General features: G+C 42.3%; 1 protein-coding gene across 1 annotated transcript in view; it reads right to left on the minus strand.

Moving 5' to 3' along the window:
• The window catches only part of LOC139330867 (teneurin-3), a 140,841-nt gene that overhangs the window by 108,103 nt on the left and 7,328 nt on the right, over positions 1-25,410 (minus strand). The window contains exons 2-3 of the mRNA XM_070962008.1: positions 17,469-17,951; positions 15,012-15,287 (exon numbers count right to left, since the gene is read on the minus strand). Coding sequence (XP_070818109.1) covers positions 15,012-15,287; positions 17,469-17,739 — 547 coding nt within the window. The 5' untranslated portion in view covers positions 17,740-17,951. The remainder of the gene's footprint in view (positions 1-15,011; positions 15,288-17,468; positions 17,952-25,410) is intronic.

A 25,410-nucleotide genomic window follows, 5' to 3' on the forward strand; every position in this document is an offset into this window, starting at 1 on the left:
TGTCCACATTATTACCATGCACACATCAAAGATTTCTCCTAAATCTCTGCAGGACACACAATCAATCTGCTCAGTATGCGTGGCTGGGACAGTGGGCCATCTCTCCCTTTGAGGGTGTCGACGCATTTGACCGATGTGCAGTCGATCCCCCAGATTGTGGCTAATCATCATTACCGGCTGCTGAAACAATGACTTTCCTTCAGCCTGCTCAGCCTCAAGAAGGGCACGAGGGATCTGCCGGTTTTTCTTTTGGTGGCTTAACACTTGAGTCTGGATTTGAGGAATTAAGGCAGACTTGGACACAACAAAATGTGCACTCTGATCATCCATCCAAGTCATCATCTCTGGCCTGGTTTGCACCGTAAAATCTGCCTCATGAATTACACATACTTCTGCGCTAGGTATTGCGTTTTTGCAAGGAGTGTGATAGAGTTACAGTTTCAGTCGAGGGAATTTCATTTTGCACATTTGTAGCCTGAAAGCAAATGATGACTGCTGCACATTCCTAAAAGGAAAAAAATAAATAAAATAAAACAATAGGAGGGAAACGAGGACAGATGCATAGGCAGTAGTTAGGGAATTCTCCAAAATGGACAGCGGATTATGAAAAATGACTTCTTCCTTACAGTGCTTAAAGGTTAGGTCTCTATTACACAGAGAGCAAAATGTCAGCAGTATCCCCTGAAAGAGTGGACTGTGATATTAATGGAGAGTCCAGGGAATGGGCTTCCCCTGACTGAGTTTCCCCTCTACCAGACACATTATTCATTTAGTTGTCAGCCAGCACCTGGCGCATGTAACACTAACATCTACAAACTAAATGATGGAGAGAATATGGCCCACCCTGGTAGGCAGCCGGTGGTGAAATGAATGCTGTTCATGAAGCATAATGGGGAGTAAAAGTAGTTCTACTTGATAATCTGCACATCTGAAGTCCTCGCCCAGGATGTATCACCACAATGTCCCATTTTCCAGCTAATATTGTACTTTCATTTGGCTCTCAGCTAACTCTGAGACTATAAGCATGGCGGCAGCTAAGCAACCTCGCTTTAAAATGCTGCACAGAAATCTTTATCTCTCAAGAGAAAAAAAGAAAAAAGTGTTACATCTCCAGTGGATCCTGCTTCAAGCTGAGGAACTGACTCACCACCCAAAATAAACCGGTGTATGAAGACTAAAAGACGGAAACAAGTTATCTCTTCTTGGATTGGTGTTCATATCCTTTTATATTTAGTCCCGACCGCAGACACCCTCATCGAATTCCTCAAAGCAATCATCGAAGCTCTTCTCCATGTAATCTTAACCGTGCAACATCACTTACAACATAAATGACAAAGAATGTTGTGTTCTGTGGAAATGTGATGGACCCGGGCAGGATGACAAGGTGATTTAATATATTACAGAGCGACTCATCAGTCACGAAACCACCACTTTATTTCAGACGCAAAATGGCTTGTGTGTGAGGCAGACTGTGGCGCTGGATTATTTGTGAGTAATATTCTTTCGCTGTGGTAAATATATTGTGTCATGCAGCAGAGGGTGGAAGAAAAATTCTCTCTCAAGCTATTTTAATGAAGTCCCAAATGTCATCCTCGTACTCCTTTCAAGAGCAAACTGCGAGAAGGTCCTCCAGAAGCCCGACTGTCCCTCAGTGTGTCTTCAAATTGTCTGAAAACAAGCAGCTTCAGTAAAAGGCAGCCTAAATAGAAAAACAAACTAACAAAAAAACTATGCTACAGAACAGGGAGTCAGAGGTGGGCAGTAAACAGGTGGTTTGGACTATTAAAGTCTATCTTATGATGGGAGACCTTCAACGAACTGTTGAGGAGGCGATGAGCTCTGATTCAGGTCAACCTGCAATCTCTGCTGGCCTAAAACTAGTTAAGTAAAAGAATAATGTTTCAAACCAATATGCCAAAAGGTATAATTCATTTGCAATTACCCCTTACTGCTACATCTTTACGGAAAGGCTAATAGAAAGAGAGATTTCACAGTAACGCTCTAACAGTGAAAAATGTCAGTGTGTTTCAGTGTTTTTGGTAAGTGCAGTGAAGAGCGTCAGAGGCTGAGTTTAAATTAGAGCCAACACGTTTTTTTCTCTCAACAATAGTGAGGAGCGGAGAGGGGGAGGGTGGGCATCCAATTACTGGAGAACTGTGTGTGTCATCTTGACACCGCGTTTGGGTTCCTTCAACAATGTATTACCAGACGTAAAGGCTGCACTGCTGTAATGATTGAAAGACTGAGACTTGCTGTTGTAGCCATTATTGGAGGGAAATCGCCGAGCAGTTTCACACAAACAAGTCGATGCGCCGTCAATGTGTCTATTTTGACAACTTGTGTCATCATGCATTTAATTACTGCGCTTTAAATCGAGCAGAACCAAAACACGAATGCCGAGTGATACTTCCTCTTCGTTCTATTAATCGGCCATATTTCAGGGCACTTTTCCTCTTTTCCTTTGTCTTCCTTTTCTGTTCTTAGATGAAGTTGAAGTAGATTAGCAACAAGTGACACTGTCTTAGCATCGCTATTTAACTTGTCTTAAATCTGCACCGGGCAACTTAGACGGTTGGCAGCTCCAAATGGCAGCAAATGTGAGCTCCAACAGCCAGGAATCATGTAACATGACATACGCAAACAGCAGGCAGGAAGCTTGTGTTTGCCCAGCTGGCCTGTGTGATCACTTTATACCGAATGATACCAAAGAGATCAGCGAGGTATCAGATCCCAGTCCAGCTCTCTCTGGATCGGGACTCAGGAGGTTGCTAATGATAATAAAAGGTTGGACAGGAAATGAATTGGAGCAAAAACACCAAACAAAAACACAAATTGTAGCTTCTCAGAGGTGAATGTTTGCTGGTTTTTCAGTCATCTGATAAAGTGAATATCTTTGGATTGTTGGTGGAACAAATCAAGACATAGGATTAATTCATAATTAATGTAATTTAGTTGTCGCCTTAAAAGTTTGTTTATAATAAAAGTTAATGAGCTCTGATTGGTCAACGCCTTTTAGCAGAGCTTTCAATGCAATATCTCTGATGATGACACAAGGTTTTAAGCTCGACTCTCACTGACAGACATTCTTTTATGACTTCGTATGGGAGGTGAAAAGCATCTTTTACACTAAAAACACAAAGGCATATTGCCTGACAACCGTCAGGATGGATATAAGTTACAACATTGTTTTCCTATATTCACGTTGTCAATGCATTCTTCATACAGTCAGCCAGCCTGCTCCCATCTCCGGCAAATCTCTCTTTCTGAACCCTCCAACCTTTCGAGCTGCCATGCAAAACTGTGCAGACAGCTCCATCGGGTAATGCAGAAAAAGACAATAGGTGGAAACTGCTCTAACCTATTTGCCAAATGGTCTGTCATCTAATGCCCTGGTGCTGCTCTATTGTCTAATCCTACTGCTGAGGCCTCTAAAAGGATACATCGGCGTAATAAGATGAATGGGCTTTGACCCTGGAGCTGCTAAAAGCCAACTTGGCCAATTTATCTGAGTGACCTCTACTCTTGGCAGAGACGGCCCTCACCTCTCTTGGAAGCCTTTAGGCAGGATCAATACCTCAGAGGCAAAACAAAACAAAAGAGTGTCTAAAAGTTGATATTCAGCTACTCATTGCCCTTTATGACCATGCACTCAAAGATCAGTATTTTCTTTCTTTCTTCATTTTTTTTTTTTAATATTTACTACCCTGTGTCTTTGTTCTCGAAAGGACAAAACCCCCAACTGCAACTCTGCGCGCTCTAATATCTAACAGAGCAACCGTGATAACATGATTTGTGAACAAAGTGAGTTTTATTTTACCTAAAAATATTTACATTACAGTTGGGCTGCTAAATCAGTCCTAATTCAATCAGGTACTCTCAAATCGCAAGGGGCTAATGTAAAGCAAGACGAGCAGAGTAAAAAAATATGTACTGATTCATGTGTAATTTTATTATGCAAACCACAATCATGGCTATTCCAGGGCCGGGACTGTAATAATGAGAAGTGCATTTTCGGGGGAAAATAAGATTTTGCCGACTAAATTAAGGATTCTGTTTCATGTTCTGTTTGTTGGTGTTGGGTTGTGTTCAAGCGAGATAAAAGGCCCGGCTCGGAGAGGTCGAGGCACGATACGGAGAAGAGACCCTTTTACAAGAGAATATGTTTCCTTTCTTTGAGCATGAATCAGTTTACATGGTATACAATATCAATCGTTGGCCTCAAATCTATATCTGCAAAGTGCTTAGGTTTGCATTGGTGATTAGATGAATTGAACTGAGAACAGCCTGTTACTTGAGCATCCCCTCATAGCCCGGATACCTAATGCCTTCCCCTGCCTCTGAAGTGACCACAGTTTCAGGATGCTTTGCTCTGGGCACTTGGCCAGAAAGCTTTATGTATTCTGATACCATTCATTTTTAATCAGGACCAGAATATCCTTCCAAACCCCTTGCAAGCTGCCTTTGGCTATAAGACATCAATTTTGTTATATTTTAATTGATTTGGCAGTTCTCCTCGCCGTCGACTGTAAACGCTGATTGGTAAATTGCTAATATTCAGAGCGAAAACTGCGGCACCGCTCGTCTAAAATGCTTTCTCTTTTTCTGTATTTTCAGCTGCTTTTCTCTTGTTGCAGAATTATGCATTTCCCCACTATAAGCATATAGTCTAGCGACTGAAAATATTGTGTGTGTTCAGCACATTTCACTCGGCTCTCCACTTCGACGTGCCCAACTCATCTCCGCACACGGCGAAAGGGTTTCTTCACATGGCTGCTGAGGAGAAAGGACATGAGAGCAGGGGAGGGGGGATCTTCTTCTGTGGTATAATGAGTTTGACAATGAAAGTGACACTGCGTCCTCCCTGGACCTTGCCGTGTGATCAATCATAACAATGGCTCACCATTTCCTCCTCTGGATACTGACCTTTCTCCCTTCAGGAAAGGAAGTGTGTGTAGGTGTTGGAGTGTGTGTATGTTCCTCTTGATTTCCTTGTACCATCACCCTCTTTCCAATCAGCCCTTGAAGTCCCTCTACACAGCCATAAGAGTGTCCTTTAGCAGAGGGCCTTTTTTTTCCCCCCGGAAAGCAAAAACGGCCTGAAAAAATGCCCAACGCAGGGAATACTGATCTAATTCATTTTGCCGTATAAACTATTTTAAGCTTGGATAACACACTTTGAATTTTTTTTTTTACTGGAGAATGGCTTATATATTTAAAATCCCATCACCTGAACAGCTTACAAGGTGATTTGATGCTGTTACTCCAGCGAGGAGAACTGCCAAGATTTCATGCAAATATCAATGAGTGAGATTATTTTTGGCTGTTTCTCTCATAGTTCAGTGGCCTTAACTAAAGAGTGACAGAGACGCGAGTGACGTGTGGAGAAAGCCGTGAGCGTGAAGAGATCCCACAGGGTTTCAGCCGGCCCCGCCTCCCTGCCCTTGTCTCCCAGATGAGCCAGCAGGACGTCTCATCAGCAGCCTGCTTACTGCATTTTCTGTGCTTCGGTGTCCGTTTCTGTGTATAAGCTTGACAACTTAGATGAAACATTAAAAATAAATCTCAGAATATTGGTACTATTAAAACTCTCTAATACGCTTCAGCCAAAAATGTCCCATGTTGGCAATAAGGCGTCTAGACACAGTTTTATAGCCTTTTTTATGCCACTCTTACTAGTTGTTTTATCTGCACGGCTATAATGTCTATAATGACTTTAAAATAGCATAAAAACCTGATCAATACACAGCTTCGCTTGGCAAAATGTTGTACAGTATCTTAAATGGACATACTGTGAAGAAAAGCCTGTGAACTTTAGATAGTAAAATGTGAATTGCATGTTTTTTTTATGATGCTGCTGCCATGGATACTTTGAACTGGGAGTGATCGTGGTATTAATCTACAAGGTTACTTCAAAATGCACCTCTCAATATTACAATCCCGGCCCTTGAATAGCCATGAGTGCAGCTTGCATAATAAAGGTACAAGGCATATGGAATATAATTAATGCAATAATAGGTCAAAATATGAAAAAAATATTAAAATGGATAAGAAATTAATTATATAAAGATACATTTTTGTTAGACTGTACTCTGTCTGACTGTTTTGCTTCTTAAAAAAAAAAAAAGAAAAAAAAAAAGATCAAATTTATTAGGCGATGCCCCTAAGTAATAAAAGTTTTCCATTACATTTCACATTTGGTTTACTTTCAACCCTGCCAGCCATCACCAATAAGGTAGGGCAACCTGCATAGAGCCTGAGAGGCAAGACTCAGGGCACATAAAGGTATCGGGTGGTTTACTGCTCCTCGCTAAGCTCACTACTGCAAGCGCTAATACTTTAAGTGACTCGACGAGCATATGAACAATGACGACGTCGCGACGGGGGACATGCCCTCACGTCCCCAGCCAAAAACATAGCCTTGATATTTTGTATTTCAAACTCTTTTGTGCACAGGAAACAGCACTCTGCAGGCTAACGCTCTGAGTCTCCATCAACATCTTTCACCTTATTAACTCAGGCAAATATTAGAGGCTATTTGATGCAGTCAAAGCAAATTGAGATCGAAACCCTTTGATTTGTAGCATTGTTTGAGCGAGATGAAACGCTCACATGACGAAAACTCCCTGAAATTCAAGAAAGTCAAGGCCCTTTAATGAAACATTTATTAATGCGTATAAAAGGCTCCAACACATTTCCACTGCCAATGAAAAGATCCACTGGTATAATTTGCAGTTAAAATGTGCTTTTAATTGCGTGCGTCAAAAAGGAAATTAGAGCAGCCCAGCACAATTAACACAATACATTTTTGCACACGCAGCATTTTCATCATTGCACTCGGTCATTTAATTGGACTATTCAAACGTGTTGCGTTCAGATTAGTGCAGACTTACTTTAGCTAAACACTGAATGCACTCTTGAGATTGCTTGTGAACACAACTGCAGCTAACGGCATGAAAAACCTGCTGCAGAATAGAATGGTTTAAATGGTTTAATTGTTGAGGTGTATGTTAACTTAACTGACAACTCCATTCACAGCTTTCTGTAATGCTCAAGGACGCGTTGGAACTTATGGACAAAAGACCTTTTTCAAAGGCACAACTTAGAGGAAATACAAGCAAGCGTGACACGAGATGACCCCGCGGGTACGACAACAAGAAATGCAGAGACGTTTTCCACATTCAGATGAGACCACAACAGAAAAATCACCTTGACTTCCAACTTTTTGATTGCCAACATCAAGTACTGAGGAGTGCAAAGGTCAAAGCCGCAGCACCATGACAATAGATATAACAAATATTCCCGTGTCCCGAGATAGAGGAGAGAAAGGATATCGTAAAAGGAAGAAGACACGAATCCAAATAGATTGGTGGGTTGGTTCTAGTCTGGGGACGACGTCTGAACACCCAGCGGCGCTCCAGGAAGAGAGAGAAAATCTATTTTAGTCAATATGAAACTAAAAAAAAAGACCTAGATATGACAGCGTTTCCTGACTTCTCAACTTCTGCCTGTCCTTTCAAAACTAACACATTCTTTCCCTTTATATTTACACTTAACGGTGGCTCATTATCCACTTCACAAAGTGCAACATATGTCCTTTCCATTTGTCTCCGGTGTTCTTTTCTCACATCTCAGGAGACTTCAAGTGCATGTCTGGGTTTGGAAAAAAAAACTGACGGTTGCTGAGGCGATGCTAGTCTTATATGTAATTATGAACAACACAATTGAGCCAACATGCTAATCCATGTTTCTTCCATTGATATTCATAGAGTATAAAATGGCTTCCTGACTATTTCCGTGTTGCATGGTAATGCAATCACTCAATTAGGCTGTGTGATGAAATGAAATGAGCCATTTTCTCTTGAGGACGGTAAATAGTGGCCCTCGTAATTGACAACTGCAGAGTAATTCCTAATCGTAATAACATGTCCTGCAGTCTGGCACCCACGAGTGATTAGACCGAGCCGAGCACAGGCTAAGACGCTGCTGTCAGCGATGCTCGGTAAAACTGGGTGAAACTTACGTCGGAGAGGTAAATGCTGATACTCAATGATTAGGTGACAGAAAATCGAGAAAATTGGACGGAGTAAATAGCTTTTTAGGGTGCAGCTGCATCTCTGCAGACTATGTCACACGAACCCTGACAGATTAACCCAAACACTCATTTACACGCAAGTGCTGCACTTGAAAGTTGAGTAGAAACCTTCGGACTAAAGCTGAAACAATTAAGATCAAATCAAATCACGTCCACGTGCGCAAATCACACACAGCACAACGCACGGTGAAGTTCACTGCCTGCATTTAACCCATCCTAAGTATCGGGAGCAGTGAGCAGCCGCTGTGCAGCGCTCGGGGACCGAGGCCAGCCCTAAACCAGTGCCATGCTCGAGGGCACTGACAGGAGAATTAACCTAACATACATGTTTCTGACGGAGGAGGAAACCCAGACAGGCCCTGCCCTGACCGGGAATCAAACCCATCACCTTCTAGCTGTGAGGAGCCAAGTTAATCAATCGATTACTAGACAATTAGAAAATTAATCACTTAATGTTTTTTGTTCAGTCATTTCTGATGCAAAGGGCCAAAGAACTGTTGGTTGTGAGGATTTATTGCTTTTGTTTTGATTGCCAATAGAATATATTTGCATTTAGGACTTCTGGTTGAAGACATCGACTTCGGAGTTGTAAGGGGCACGATCATTAATCAATAATGAAAAAAGGACTCAATTAGCATTTGCAACAATGTCATCCCTACTTTGAACTCTCCAAATAGACTGAAAATGCAATATATTTATTAGTAATGCTGATGGTGCACAATATCCAAATTCAGGCCATAATCGTCATCACATATCAGGGACAAGTTAAGCCAGTTTCTGTTAATATAATCAATATATTAATTAGCAGTATTGCAGCTGATTCTGGTATGAACTCTTTAAAGTATTAAAGGGGTGTCGTAGTTTCAAGAAAATCTGTTTTCTCTTATTAATATGCAAATTTATACAGCTAGACACTCCAAAGTCTAATCAGATCATCCACTCTGCGGGGGGGACTGTGGTGTGAGCACAAAGTTTTTCACCATGTGTTGCTGCTAATGTGCTCACAAGAATGTGTCTGCATACAGATACACAACCCCCCCGAAACAAAAGGACATCTCACACATCACACACACACACACAACGCATCCTGGTCTCGGCCATTTAAAAGGAGGAATCGAAATTCCGATACTGGTGGTCAGTTTGTCATTTGCGTTGCTTCAGGTTCAAAGGTCGCGAGCCTTTGCTCTGCACAGGAACAGCCACGCAGCGACCTCCTCCAGGCTTTCCAGAAGACTCAAAATAGAAACCTGAGATCTTTTCACAACACTGATGAGCACAACATCTGCAACGACACCTCAGCACGTCACCGCCATGTCCCACATGCCCTGTCACCTCGAGCACTAACAATATGAGCGCTTAACCAGTGGCAGCGACAAAGCGCAGACACCTTCCCAGCTCCTTTTAACGAATGATGAAACTGTTTTCTCTGCCAGTTTTGGAGTAATCTTCAAAAAACATCACAGATGGCCGGCCCTTTTGACCAAAAAAAACCCCCTCTCCGATGTTATTTATTCTTTTTGTGGTCGGCTCGTGCCATATTGAATTATGAAAGTGGCGCGGGAGGATTTCTGCCTGCTACGATCAATAGGCTGATTCCACTGTCACAATACGAGGCGCAGATCTGAGACGGGAGTTTGACAGATGGCGTGTCACCTTCGTCAGCGTGACGTCCCGCGCGCCACTTTCTGTGTGTGCGTACGCGTCTGCGCTTTTGCACGAGTTTTTTTTTTTTAAATCGTCGATAAAGTGCAAGAAACAAAGTGCGATGTGTGTGTGTGTGCGCACGTGAGACAGAAGAGAGGGAGAGGTGCAGAGTGAGAGAACATGAATACATGCACACAGAGAAGCATGTTAGAGGGTGTCTGATATGCTTTCATACTCCCACCCAAAAAGCCTTTGGTGCTTGCTGTGCTACAGCACACTTTGCTGCGACTCCTCTACTGATTTAATTAACCTTTTACTGGCACTGTTCACACAATGAATCTGGGAGCTACACTCAACTGTAAAATGTGTACGATTGCAATGTGGACCTGCGACTCGGACAAATTGAAATTATTTTCCGACAAATCCCCCCGTAAACAGGCCCGGACACGAGCGTGGCATTCCAGGCGTGCGAGGCGCTGCTACATCCACACCAGCCATCCTCCATGAAAACATCAAAGGGACACAATTTTTTTTTCCTCAGAAATTACTTTGGACAGAGGGTGCAGGCCAGAGCAAGTGATGCTTCCTTAACAAAGGATGACAGGCATTGCAGAGGAAGCCCCTTTCTCCTAACCAGGGGTCAGCAGACGTCAAGCCCTCCACCGAATGATAAACCCCCCGAGTGACGGTTCATACAGCCGCAGAGAGCTGTCACGAGGTACTGCAGTGCTGCGCTGTGCTGTAGCTGCACTACCTAACAAGTCGGTGCAAGCTTTTTCACACCCTATTAGGAATACAACTCAACTGGGCCATGCTATGTTTCTGTTTCATGCAGTCATTCATGTTTTATGAGGGGTATAATATTGATTCTAAAGCCTGTGCAGTCAACATTAGGGAAGAAAAAAAAAGAATCACTTTTCTCCATGGCTGTGTTCACTTTCACAAAGCGGCTGTACGCTGATCTAAATATATATCACAACAACACCTGAAGCGAGGCTATAATAACTTCATATTAAAACCTTAAAAACACATTGCGGTGAAGCGCTATTGTGGCCTGTTAGCTGAGACCCCCCCATTGAAAGCTTCAACCTCCATTTACAAAGTGATTCCTTCACTTTCTTAAACTTTCTTTCTCTCCTCGTTTCAGAATATCTTCAGTGTTTGTTACCTGAATCGAAAATTTAAGGCATTTTAAATTATAAAGGTTTGGCAAAATAGCGTTCCATCGAGTGCAGAGTTCAGACAAATTCCAATTTTACAAGAACAGCAAGACTTCATGGTCGTTCCCATTATCCATTCTCCATTTTCTGAGACATTTAAACAAATTCCACGCACCTCACTGACAAACGCGTGCCTGCAGAGGACTGAGAAAACCCAGGGAGTCAAGCGATGCACGTCCTAAGCCGTGAAAATTTCATTTTTTTAATTCAGAATTTCCAGCTCAAATAATGCCATCGTAAAGACCGAGGCCACCTTATGAAACCAGCTCCTGTTAAGTATTTCCAACTGTAATTAGTGTTTTAAAAGCAGCTCCGTTGTCTTCCTTTCTCCCAAACACATCCCTCTCCTCCTTATGTCATTAACAATACACGACCATATTAAATCCCCCTTGGATTCTGATAAATTAAAAGGTTACAAATAATTAAAAAAAAAAAAAAAAAACAATTTTAGAAAACTAATGAGGGCACCAGTGATTTTTGCTCCACATAAATTTAAATTTCACATAATGCAGATGTAATTCATTAATTACAGGAAGCTACGATATAATAATGCTGCTGTGGGAATGGGGCTTTATTGGAAAACGTTTTTTTTCCTCTAATCTTCAGTCGTTAAGATGCTTTTAAAATTCAAGAACTTAACTCGTAGTTAACTTTTTCAAGCTCCTTTCTGTCTTGACTCAGCTGCAGAGTGCAAACATTTCTCCTCTATCAAGGTGCCACTTACAGCAGAGATAAAGTCCCCACAGACATGCAGCTCCAACAGCACACAGCTGGCACATGTCACGGCGCCAATGCAACATGAGACATATGAGTATATGTATGTGGGTGTGTGTTTGTGTACGGCGCATTATGACTGTCAGGTATATGGAGGTGATGATATTAAATTATTTCTGCACGAGGACAAAGAACAGACATTTCATCCCTCTGTACAACACAAGAACATCTCTGTAAACGAGGAGCTATTAAAGAGTGAAATAATGACTTATTGACGAGCATATTTTTAGAAACTGACATAAAAACATTCGTGAACTTTTCACATGTGAAATCAGGAGCTTAATTAGCAGCACGTGCCTTCATATAGGGGCAAATAAATGCTAAGTATCTGCTGAAGGCGTTGAGAGATGATGGCTTGTTGTCTTTCTTTGATCAAAGCAAACTGCGATACATGCTGCTCATGCACGGGGTATTAATGCATGTGGGGGGGGTCGTCAACTGAGATATGCATGGGCTTCTCTGGCTCACGTGGTCATTCGTACGACGAGAAAACCAATAAAACAGATGCTTTAATCAATCGATTTTGTTTTCAAGGGATCGTATCAGTGGCAGGGGATTATGTTAAGTGTAAAATCAATGACAGCTGCTTAATAGATTTCTTCATTTCTCTTTTTTCCCCCTGCTTTTTCCATTAAAAACAAATCCAACAACTTAATGCTGTGTCATAAATTATCTGTCATGACTGATACAAGCAGCTATCTTACAGGCCACCATGATGCAACAGGGGCTTGGTGTGTGAGAATAGATAATTGTTATATGCAAATGAAGTAAAAAAGAGATCTGAAACAACTGTAGTCGACACATGACCTTAAAAATCATTGACTGCAGCTCTTTCACTGGTGGGACCTCTTAAAAATCTGAAAAATATACTTGACTGAGTGCTATTGGTGCTAAAATGTAGATGCATCACTTCAGAGAACAGCCCCTCTTATTCCGGCTTCGTGGCTGCACTCAGTGATCATTTTCAAGCTGCAGATGGGCCAGATGACCGCTCTGGTTTCATCTCTGAAAAGGTGGACCTCTTTCTCTCAGATCAGGGAGGTTAACATTTGCAGATGTCGCGCTTTGGGAATGTGCTGAGGCTTTGGTACTTGTCTGTGTCGAACACTCTGTAGAACAGAGCAAATTAGAATGAAATATTGAGTTCATTTATGAATAAGTGGGGCTGAACGGCCCCTTGTCGGAGCTTCTGCACGCATATTCGGTTGATGGAAACCTCTGGATGGGTCATTTCTCTTAGCTGCTTCATTAAATAGTGAAAGTCAAAAGTGCAATGCCTCCTGACCAAAAAAAAAAAAAAAAAAAGAAAAAATAAGACCAAGATCTATAGAGGTGGAACAGTGGCAAGGGTTTTCTTTGCTTGGGCTCAAAATGTAGACGATGAAAAAGCACTTCAGCTCCAAAAATAGTTGAACAAAAAAAGGGTCGGAATTTTAAATTAGACCACGACTCACATTGTTCTTCCAACAGAACGGTTTCAGCATATTAAAATGAAAGGAGCAGGAAGAGCCAACACACGCTTACATTAATGAATTCTTAGCGTTGTTTGCTTTCTCTTATATTAAAAAACATCACACCTGGGATAAAGATCGAGCAAGTATTGTTTATTTTCCCTGTAATGAAACTAATTGAGACAATAGTGAGTTAGAGGAAGTCTCAGAGGGACCTTGTACTAACTAGAGCCAATCAGCAGCAGCTTCTTGAGGCGTTTCCAAAAGAAACTCCAGGGGAGATGTGCCAAAGGGGTACAAGACGGAGTGAGTGTGTGTGTGTGTGTGTGTGTGTGTGTGTGTGTGTGTGTGTGTGTGTGTGTGTGTGTGTGTGTGTGTGTGTGTGTTGAAGCAGTGCAGGGCAGGTGCAATCGCAGCTCAATAGAGAACACATCGACGCTAGAGGCCGCGTTGTCTGGCAGAACGCAGCAGTGGCCGGTGATAGGGTTTCGTGCTCGGCATGTACAGCAACAAATATGACGGGAGTGGGGCACTAAGGAGGTGAGGGTTATGTTTACCGGCACCTCTGTGGTTAGGCTGAGCTTTTAGCGACTCATAAATGTATACAGCGTATTGGGCCAAAGCAAAGGCCAGACACTGGAACAAATACATGGGTTTGAATTCTGATGGCATTTTGAAAAGGTAAAAGACTTACTCAGCTCACTCCCACTTGTCTCAAATGTCAGACCGTAGCCAATGTTTTCAGAATAAAAATTGATAGCACATGAACATAAGACACTTTCCGTTTTTACCCTCTCTTTAATGCTCTTGCCAGGAAAGTGTAATCAACCCTAATTATTTTAACTGCCTGCCTCTTTTTGATATCATCACTTTCTTAAAATAATTAGAGACTTTACGTTGAATGTGTTGTAATGGCGATGGCTCACACCATGATGATGATGAATGATGTGCAGTGTCAGGAGCACTCCACATCAGAAAAGAAATTTTAAAGATTTACACTAAAACATATGAAGCTGAGAGGATAAATTCAATGATGGGGGAGAAATATTACTCACTTAAAGCACAGGCTGAAAAGACATGATGCGTTTCAGTAAAAAAAAAAAAACAGCTGGAAGAAGAAACCAGACTGAATGCATGTGAAGTATATTAAAAGAGATATAAAGGAGTTTCCTAACAGCATGCTAAGCTTTCAGGGAGTAATGGCAGCAAAACAAACACGATCGCATGAAAAAATGTTAAAAACGATGCAAAATTAACAACACATGCAGTACAACTTAAATGCATTGCCTCCATTTGACGCAACAAAGATTTGCCCTCTTCAGAGAACCGCAATACTCCATCTCAGGTCTCCAGCACGAACAAATTTGCACTTCAAACCATTGTACCCATTTAATCAGTCATTGTGCATGCCCAGTCAACCACTGCAGAATTTCTAAGCAAAATCTCAGACTGAGGCACACAAAGCTATCTTTGATTATACGCTAGCCCATGGGGAAACTTTATCAAACTCCTCTGCTTCCTGTGGAGAAGGACCAGGTGACTAGCAACCGCTCAATCGGAAGGCCACATTCTTTTCCGCATGCGGTGAGGAATCACGCCTTTGATCCGAAGAAAGGCTGCTGCAAGTGCCTCTCCAGATACCAGCCCCACCAATCGCGCCTCCACTTCCTTCCACCAATCAGGTCCTTGTCTCCAGCGCCAACCATAATCCGACCTACAACTGCTGCTTTTCATACATAGAGATCTCTCCCCTTTGAAAGGCTGTGCGAGCATGAGCCGCAAACAAATCAGCATTTTAAGACGAGAGAATGGAGCGCGTGCCCTACTCACCCATCTCGGTGTCCGATTTATTGTCCATTTCCGTGTCAGTGAGCGTGAGCGCTGAGTTAGAGCGGCTGGAGAGGCATGAATTCTGCCCAGACTTTGCCCCCGTTCCCCAAAGAGTCATGGTACGTTCCGGTGATACAGGTTCATGGTTTTCTGTGGCGACCGGTCCTCTGGAGTAGCTGCTGAGTGGGTGGGAGAGGCCCGTCTCAGGGCAGAGCGCCAAGCCTCTGCGAGCCGATGGCTCACAGATGCCGAGTTGCCTCAGTGAAAATGTCTGCCCTGTGAATGACAGAAGTTGTAAAGTTAACAAACCAAGCAACAACGCGGGTTAATGGCCAAGAGCAGGGCTACTTCAAAAAAACACTTAACCTAAGAGCAGGGAGGAAGGGGAGGGGGTAATTGCTAAATTAAAGCCTTCGCCACGTCACAAGCTACTTAATGCTCATCAATTGATCAAGATGATCAAAAGCCTTTTCCTTCACTTAAATCACAGTGCAGCTCAAAGTCGATTTGGCAATAGAGACTTTTAAGATGACCTACTTTGATTAGACGTTTAACCCCAAAACAAACCACCTAAAAAAAATCACGCTCCTTGTGTTCATCTGCACATATAAAAAATTTAAGAAAATTGCTATTCCCCATTTATTATTTATTGTTTTCACAGACCGTTTCAGACTCAGACCTTTTGCACAATAAATCATTACCATAAATTTGTTGTCTCTTCATTTGGAATTACTCGAGGCTCTGGTGTTCACTGGAAATAAAATAATAGCCTGCCATGCCTTCAAAGACACTGCGACATCTAAGCAAAATAAATATATATAGTTTTTTAAGAGAGAGGCTGGAATATTGCCAATAAACAAAAAATAACTCATGTCGACCTCATTAGGAAGCCCCAGAACTAACAAGGAAATGTTCTTAATGTATCAGGCACGGCACACTTCTCATTTAAAGCCTCAGTCATTTACACAGAATATTTTTTGCCATCTGGTCAGCGTGACATCGATCGCCCATGTCAAAAATTATTATTCCTGTGATCGACCCAAGCCTTCCTTTTCTATTTGAATGTATTTTAGATGTAAATGACTTCAGGTAAGCTCATCTGAAAGTACAAATATTTACCATTTATTCACTTGCGTAAGAGAAATCATCCGTGCTGCCTTTTATTAATCAATGATGATTTTTTTTTTTTAAAGATTTCAAGGTCAGACGTGTCAGCAAGAGCTCTGCGATGGAAAAGATGCTTGTGATGAACGGTGGGTAATGAAAAGAAATCTTCACGTCAAATAAAGTGAGATTTTGTCATTTTCTTTGTCGTGTATTTCGTGCTGGTGCAGAGGACACACACTTGGAAATAAACATGTTTTTAAAAAGGCTGAAGTGTGACAGAAAATAGATTTCCTAACATTAAAACCCATACCATTTAAAACACACACACACACACACACACACACACACACACACACACACACACACACACACACACACACACACACACACACACAGAATGAATATAGCATCCACTCATCAACACAAAATATGTTCTTTTTCCACCACCGGATGACTAATATTGAATCTGACATTTATTGTGATGATGTAAGAAACAGTCGTTAACATTAAATGCCCGAATTTTAAAAAGAAATAACGAAAAATATCATTCTTCCCACAACTTCATCATAATCCCATTAATTCTAAAATGGGCACCAATTAGCACCAAGAAAATGTAAGGGAGTAATGGATAGATTTTCTAATTGCAATTTTATGAGCCAAAGGAGTGCCATAAAATAGAATAAACTGCTCAAACTTTTTAATTACAGAAATCAGAGCGGTTTCTAACAGCCAATTAAAGAAGAGGGTTATTTACTGAGCATTTTTCCTTATTATTTTAACATAGTCCAGCCGGGTAGGAATGCTTTCAGAGTGGGCCACTGTATCACAGCCGACAAAGTTTGGGGAGAATGAAACTCTGCCTTTGTTTGATATTATTTAATTGTGTTTACCACATGCAGTTATTTGTTGTCAAAAGTACGCAGCCTAAGTGGAAGATAAAACTGCAAAATGCTGGAACTTAGTAAACACAACAGACAAGAAAACCTCCTGCATGCACGTTCATGCTAACGACGTTTCCCACTGTTAAACAGCGGCAGGCGAACGTGGACGGGAGGATTTCGCTGTTTGTCGTGTTTACAAGTCGAGCAGACTGATCTCAGAGCCGTCTTCACTTCTCTGCTGTCAGACATAAAACTGCAAGCTCCTAAATGAATGCATATATTTTTAGCTCCTAGTCAGACTTTTTGCAGCCAAGGTCATCAGACTGATAATGTGGGCTTCGTCATAATTGTCTACTTATCCGTGGCGGCTTCAATAGCAGCACCACTTGGCTCACACTATGGAAACTCGACTGTGATTACAGAAGAAGCTTTCAGTGTGAGGTCTGAGTAAACGTCTGTTCTTGCTAACCTGGCCTGCTGTACTCTGCACTCTCCTTGTGGACCATCTCCTTGACTCTGCCTCCGAACAGCATTCGCGAAGGGTCATGGTCAAAGGCCTGGAGCGTTTCGCTGGAGCTGTAGGATTTCTGAGTGGGTACGCGGCAGGCTCCCTCCTCCCGGTCAGCCGAGGAGGCGGTGTAACGGCGCTCCCGATCCTTGTCTCTCTCGCAGTATCTCTCGCGGTCTCTCTGGCTCTTGGACAGCGAGCAGAAAGGCCGCTGCTCCCTCACCCGTTCCATGCTGCCTGCATGCTGGGTATCCAACTCCCTCCCCTTCACCACCGACGCTCTCCTGAGACGCTCGCTGCTGGGTTATTTCACTCTCCTCTCCCCCTCCTCTTCCTCCTCTGGTTGTGATTCTCGTCTTGTGCCGGTCTCCCCTCAAACTCCCCTCCCCACCTCTGAACCTGTCGGTCACTTCTTCAGTCCATTCAGGCTCCTGCCCATTCTACCTGTAAAAAGAGAGACAGAGACAGAGCTCAGATAACACTAATCCATCTGCTTCATCTTCAAAAGCACACACTCATCCCCTCCTCACTCCCCCACCCCCACCCCCACCCGTGAAACCTCACCCATGAACCTTTGCCATACATGACTTCCTTTCTTAAAAACATCACCTCCTTACTTCGCCTGCGTCAACCTTCAAAACCAAATTCATTTTCACTGCACACATTTTTGTTGTTGGCCTTCAGAAACTCACATTTCAAACCAGGCAAAAGCAGCTTTGCTACAAACAGCAGGAGCCGCGCACAATAAAACACATGAAAAATCTCGAGCTTTTCAATTTTCCCATGACCATAGTCAAAAATTAATATCTGCCAAGAGTCACACGCTGGTTAAATGACAGATAAATCAATGAGTCACACATCACGGTGGCCGGTGACTTTTGTGACACGATCATATCATGCTTTAATTTTTAATTTCCACTGAAACTCATCCAGAATTCTAATTTTGACCCATCGCATGCAAATTAAGCAGGTGTCAGGTCTATACACACAACAGCAATGGTAGAATAATAATAATAGCAGTATCACTGATGGTATATATTAATGACTGTATATATTTTATTACCAGCCTGACAGAGTGAAAAAACTAAAGGGTTGCTTCACCTAAATTATGAAACACATACTATTCCTCTCTTACCTCCAGTGATATTTACCCGCTACAGGCAGATTCTGTAGTTCTACTTTTACATGTCAGGGTTTTCAGGTGTCTGTCTGAGACGTCTGCATCCAGCCCACCACAAAAAAAAAAAAAAAAATTATACCAGACAAAACAGCATCTTTGTTACTGCGGATGATCCACAGAGCAAGCAGCTTTCAGAGGGACTATTTCTTTCGTCGAAAGTAGTTCCAGCGCAAACTATTCACAGTGAGATCTGGGTGAGCTGAATGATCCAAGTGAATCATTTTCTACTCAAAAAATAGATCTGATATTTTAAGACACGTTTCTGTGAAAATTGCATATTCATAGCAGCTTGTGACAGCTGAGGAAAAAGAAAGAAGGGTCTGTTCACCCAAATTATCAAAGACAAATCTCTCCTCACATATTGTGCTTCTGTTGCTCTCTGCGGTAGCTATGCTAAAAGTTTGGTTTTACCTGTCCTTAATTTAAGATGTGTGATTTCTCCCTCCATCCCAATACAACAGAGGTGAACAGAGCGTTGTAGCATTGAATGACTACTTCTAAAAACTCAAAAACGTCACTTTTTGTGATCCTTTTTATTTCAATGCATTTTGAAGAAACTACAAAACAGTAACAATAGCAAAATAGTGACTGAAAATAGTCTAAAGCTGCAAAATGCATAGCTACATATCACCAGAAATAAGAGAAATTTTTATTTTTTGTATTTTATTTGGCTGAAGTGACCTTTAAACTGTTTTACATCTCAAGAAATATTTTACCTTTAAACTGTGTGTGAGTACACAAGTTAACAAGGGCATAACTTCACATGCGAAGCAGCAGAAATAGGAGTTGTCTGGCATATTTCTGTCAAAAACGCGAACCTTCACCACTCCACCACAGCAAAAGAATTCAATGTGACACGCTGCCCATGACCCAGGTATGCATCCCAGCCTCTCTGCCTGCATGTGCATCACGTTAGACAAAAACATCATTCGGCTGTGTGCACGCGCGCATCAGATAAAAATCTTCAACTTGTTAAAAATTCAAAGAAGACGCTCTCACAGGTGGAGACGGCGCTCTGAAATGTGGACAAGGGGGATGAGAATGTGACTAATCCGCAAAAAACCCTTGAGTGGAATGTGGATGGGAGCCCCGGTGTGTCAGAAGTGTTTATTACCAGCCATTTTCCACTGCCTCCTTACACACACTCTCTCTCCCTCCCTCACACACACACACTTTCATTTCTCTCTTGGCTGAGCTGTAAGACTAGAGTATCAGACTCCTTCTTTCCCCAAATGAGATCCACTTCGTTTCACATCAAGCATCAAAACCTTCCAATGAAGCCAGGATAGCATACTGTCGCGCTGCAAGGAAAGCGCCGGCCCTGGGGAGGCTTCCCAAAAACTGAAGCAGTCGCGGGTGGAGTACAGGATGCACGGATAATGAAAATTGTGAGCTGTTCTAGGCCTCTTCAACTTATTTTTTTCCTCCCCTTCTCTCAGAGTTGCTGGATATCATTCTGTTTCCCCCGATGGGCTGAGATGCAATCAGTGACACGCTCTCTTGTAACCCTGACACTCAACTCTCAACACTACCCCCCACACACACACACAGACACACTTGTTTTACGATGCCACAGGACATCTCAGTCGCATCTCATCACTTTCAGGAAATTGTGCACACCCGTCCAGATTGGCAGATTAATGTGCGGGATGAGTGCAAGCGGACACGCCCAGAAGCCTCCCTGATTACGACACCCCCTCTACTTTATGGACTCGTAAAGAGATTCGCTGCCTGGAAAACAGCTAATGCTACAAGTCCTACCCACTGAGTTTCAAGCTCCCCCTAAAGGAGGAATTAGATTTGTGTCCTAATCAGCTATAAGCCCTTGAGTGACCAGACACGTCCCAGTATAAACATTTCTGGCTTCACTCTGAGGACCTGAAGATGCCATCTTTTTCACAGCTCATCAAAGTGTCCTGCTTGTGCACAGGCGCTGCACACGGGGACACTAGCAGATACAAGAGAGACATTCACGGCAGTTTAAATTATGCACAAAAGGTCATAGAGGCTCTTGGGGGAAATCTATTGTGTTTCTGCAGGCTTTAAGTTTCAAAGGTTTTTCACTACAGTATGAACTAGACTACTTTAAGCACAGACGAGCAAAAGCCGGTCTGTCTTGCCTTGATTATGCAAAATCTCCCTGTAGCGACCCTACTGAGAGTACACACTAATGCACAGCGATCTGTAAAAAGGGACAGAAGTGCAGAAAAGTCAAAGTAATATGAAGATGTGTCTGATTAAGTTCGAGGAGGAATTTTTGCAGGTAAAAATCACAAATTCTTTACTAAATCCGTGTTCCCTTTTTTTTTTTTTTTTTCTTTAACTTTTCAGGTATCGCTCTCTTCTACATTCCCTTTTACCTTTGATCATGCGGTTGAATAAGGGCAGCCGGCCACCCGTGACCACTCGGCGGAACAGTCGACACTGCAAAATTAGTGTCACACAGAGATCCTCTGGCGAGCCAGCGAGGCACGGAAAGAGACAGTTCATGATCTACGCAGCGCAGCTCCACACACGTCCCAACGACTCCCATGCCAGTTCAGTACAGTCCCCCTGACACCCGGCACTGTCCTACACCTCTGCACTTCTTTGAAGCATAAACCATAAACCATCTGTATAATATGGTATGAAGAAATGTGTCCAAGTCAATTGGCTCTTCAGGGCAGTTGGAGAGGTTTCAAGGACCGAAGTGAGATTTACTTGTTTCATGTCTGGGACACACTTATTCATCAAAGATGAGCACCGGTGTGTTTTATGCGTCCAACGTGGGATTTGGAGGGGACGACCAAAGGGGAGAGCAACTTTTTTAAGATGTCTTGGAAGCAATACGTTATTTTATACAAAAATAATTAAATAAGCGAACGGCACACAGCATGTTATTCATGAAAAGAGGAAATTCTATTTCTGATGCTTCAAGCGAGGATGGACAACACGGAGAGTAACTCTCTAGGCAGAGAATCAATTAGTCTGCTGATTAGTGCTGAAACAAACCATCAATTGATTAGTCAGGACAGAAAATGAATCCTCAACAATAGAGTAAACATTTAAGTCATTCATAAAAGCACAAATGGCCTTTATTCTCTGCTTGTAGCTGATTCAGTGTGAGGATGTGCTGCTTCTCTCAGTTTTATAATTGAATATGTTTGGGTTTCTGATTGTTTGAACAAAACAAGCAATTAGACGATGTCACCTTGGGCTCTGCAAACTTGTGATGGGTGTTGTTGTTTTTTTTGTTACTATTTCCCGACTAAAAACAATTAAAAACAGTGACAGAATGACAAAAAAAATAGCAGCAGTCCTACGTTTCATTTACAAACCCTGAAAACTACAAAGCTTCAAATCTCAACTATTTGTCCGTGACAATATATGACTGAACAAGTATAAATCATATATATATATATATACACACACACACACACACACACACACACACACACACACACACATTTATTTAGTAAGAGATTTATCACTCAGGAACTCATTTAATTGGCTTCGTTAGGACTGTGCAGGTGCAGTTAGATCAGATTCAAAAACAAGGGACTCTCTAAAAACTTGCTATTTCACCTGGATGTGGGCGGTTTTGAGGTTGTGTGCGTTACTGCGAACTCCGTGTCCGTCTCAGCCGGCGCTCACGTTCGTGACTTTTGCACCATGGAGGGTATGTCATCACATGAGCCTCATTAGATCAGTTTATTCAATAGTTGATATTTAATGGCAAGTATGAAGGTATATACTATTCAGGTTTTCCTGTCGTTTGTATATTTGGTCTCACAATGTAGATGGAAACTGACAGTCTGCTGTGTGAGGCTGTTCTCAGCCTGGGCATCTACTGATGCAAGATACTGCACTGACCTGAGGATACAGACCCCCAACTGAGTGAATATCTGCTGTTGGATGTATCATTTCCATCTAAATGTATATGTATAACTAAACTAAATGCATAATTTTAGCCCTGCTTAGTGAACAAATTCTCCAGTATAACATTAGGATGTTGAATTATCAATAGTCAGATAATAGTCTTTTGAAAACCTGCAGGGGAGGCTAGTCGTGGATGCTGCTCTACCAGAAGAACCAGGAGTTAAAATCTTAGTGTGTCTTCATAAATTGATGATCACAAAAAATAAAAAAATCATGTCTGTTTGAAGGTACACTGTTGAAGTAAACTTTAGGTTAATAAAAAGTTTTTTAGGTGACAGAAGTCTTTTAACGCCCTCCTGTTGGATACCAGTTATTGACCGGACGCTGCAGCTGATCGGACCGATCTGATACATCACAACATCACTGGAGTTTCATACCGGAGTGAAGACAGTTCACTCACTGTATAACTCAAGATTTACCCGCTAGTTACAAATCTGTGCTATCTGTAGGTCTGAACGACAAAAGGAACACAAACAACTTTCTTCATTTATGGGAAAGGTTTTTCTCTTCAGATCCGTAATTTTCCTCATCAACTTTTGTTGGGGACATAATGAAAGTCAGAGAATAGGGAGGAGAGGCTGTCAATCAGAAAGACACTTTTTACATCATTTATCGTCATTTCCGTCCAGCCACATGTGAGGCCGTTAATTCATGAGCGTCATGTTTGATGTGGGTTACACAATTTCAATTTTCCTGAAACATTTAGACGAATAATAGATTTCCAATGTTCAAAAGACGCCATAATCATATTCTGGGTTTTTAAATAATGATTTCACATTCAGAACATCAATAAATACAGAATACAAATACTGCATAAAGATGCATTCTGCCAGTGGAAATGTTCGTGTGCCTCTGAGCAGGACGCAGCATAAATACAGAATGCGGGTTGTTATTGGTATGCAGGTGTTTGTTAACCAGGTAACAGGCTACAGACAGGAAACACTGCTGCTCTGACACTGATAACCATGCGCCTTCATAAGTCTCTACAGCTGTTGAAGCCGACTGACAGCCGATCCAGCTTCGATCAGCTGCCGCCGTCACGTGACATTTCCGAGGATTTTTCCCTCCTCACGTCTTTACATGGATCCTCAAGGAAAAGATGCAATGGAGGGAAATGTGGATGCAATTGCAGACGCTTGGGACGCGCCCCCCATGTGACGCAGGAAGTAAGACGCCACCCTCAAGTGAAGTCCCTCACATTCAAACACTGCAAATCATTGGTGCACGGAAGTGTGCGACATTATGTTGTTTTCAACCGAGCCCCGCCCACTTCAAACCGCTTAAGACAAACCCAGAGGAAAAAAAAAAACAACTGAAATCTCTCGTGTGAGATAAACAAAAGTGCTGTAACGTCAGCAGAAAACAGTGTGTTTGTACAGAAAACCATTACTCATAGTAAGAAGCTGATTGAAAAAACATGTTGTCAGGGCCTTTAAAGTCATTTATCAAACAAACGCTTGCTTGTTCCAGCTGCTGTTTTTTCCTTTTTTTTGCATCATTATAAATTAAATGGCTGATTTTTGGACTGCTAGCCGAACTACAGGGCGACAGCAAATTCTGATGGACACATTTGTACGATTTTCTGACATTTGACTAAATTATTTTATTTATCAATTTTTGGAGGCCTAATTCTACGATTCCTTGGAACTCAAAGAGTTCAGTGCAAAGCTAACTCAATAAATAAATCCATTGGTTCAAACCGAGCTCGCGTCCTCTCCTGACTTTAGCACACAAAGCATTTTTGCAAAAACCGTAGAAGCCACCGCTGACCAGAATGCTGAAATGGCAACTCCTCACTAAGCCTTTGTTCGGTAATTATATTTCCGCCGGGGCCGCTGTACAAGTCAGCTTAGATCTCCCTGTCGGTGACCTCTGTAAATAACAGTAATAAAGAGCGCACTTGTCGTTGCCAGTGTGTCCCTCCAAGACAATCCACCTGTCACCAAGTGGCCTGCCCCCCTCCCCATCTTGTTGTTGGCCATTTGCCGGAGCACAGATCAGGCGGCTCTCAGCCATGGGGAGTGGTGAGAGTGGTAGATGGAGCTGGTGAAGATCAGGGCCGGCTCCCTTTAACACAGCCAGCACCTCCAACAATAGCCGCCTCTGACAGCTTTGCATAATTCATCTTGTCGAGTCTCTCTCCCCTTCCTCCTTGACGCTCCTCTCTCTCCCTCTCCTTTTTCAGTTTCTCTTCAGTTCTTCTTCTTGGTGTTTTTTTTTTTTTTTTTTTTTTTCCTTTTTTCCGTGCCTCCCGGCGCTTGGAGAAGGGGAGAGGGAGAACCGGGGCAGTGATCCATCAGATGCTGCCTGTTTCCCCCTGACACCAGTGATTTTGGAGACACAGAAGTGTTTGTCTGCAGCACGTTGCCCAGACCCTGTGAATTCTGGATGCCATCTGAACCAGATTGTGTTCATTCTTTATTGTCAATGCTGAAATCCCTTGCTGCAACAGGAAGTGTGGAACTGATACCTAAAAATACACAACAATCAGAGTCAAGACGATCAATTTTTGATTAGCTAATTGGCAAAGATTTCCGGGAATGTGATCCAACGCCGCTAAGTTTCTGTGTTGTTTTATTTAAGTCGTGTGGCCTCCTGACTTGCTTTTGTCTTTTTTTTTCTTTGTAAATTACCATAATTTGAGATTTCTTTAAATATGTACAGTCACTGAGGAAAATAAGAAAACTTCAGGTAAAGAGACAAAGACAGAAAGTGAGGGAGATGGCCAGGAAAAAAAAGAGCAAACAAAATCATGACAGCATTTACCAGCAATTAAATTTCAGTGGCAGCTATATCCTTAGCACA

This window comes from Chaetodon trifascialis, chromosome 5, assembly GCF_039877785.1.
Source record: "Chaetodon trifascialis isolate fChaTrf1 chromosome 5, fChaTrf1.hap1, whole genome shotgun sequence".
Lineage (NCBI taxonomy): Eukaryota > Metazoa > Chordata > Actinopteri > Chaetodontiformes > Chaetodontidae > Chaetodon > Chaetodon trifascialis.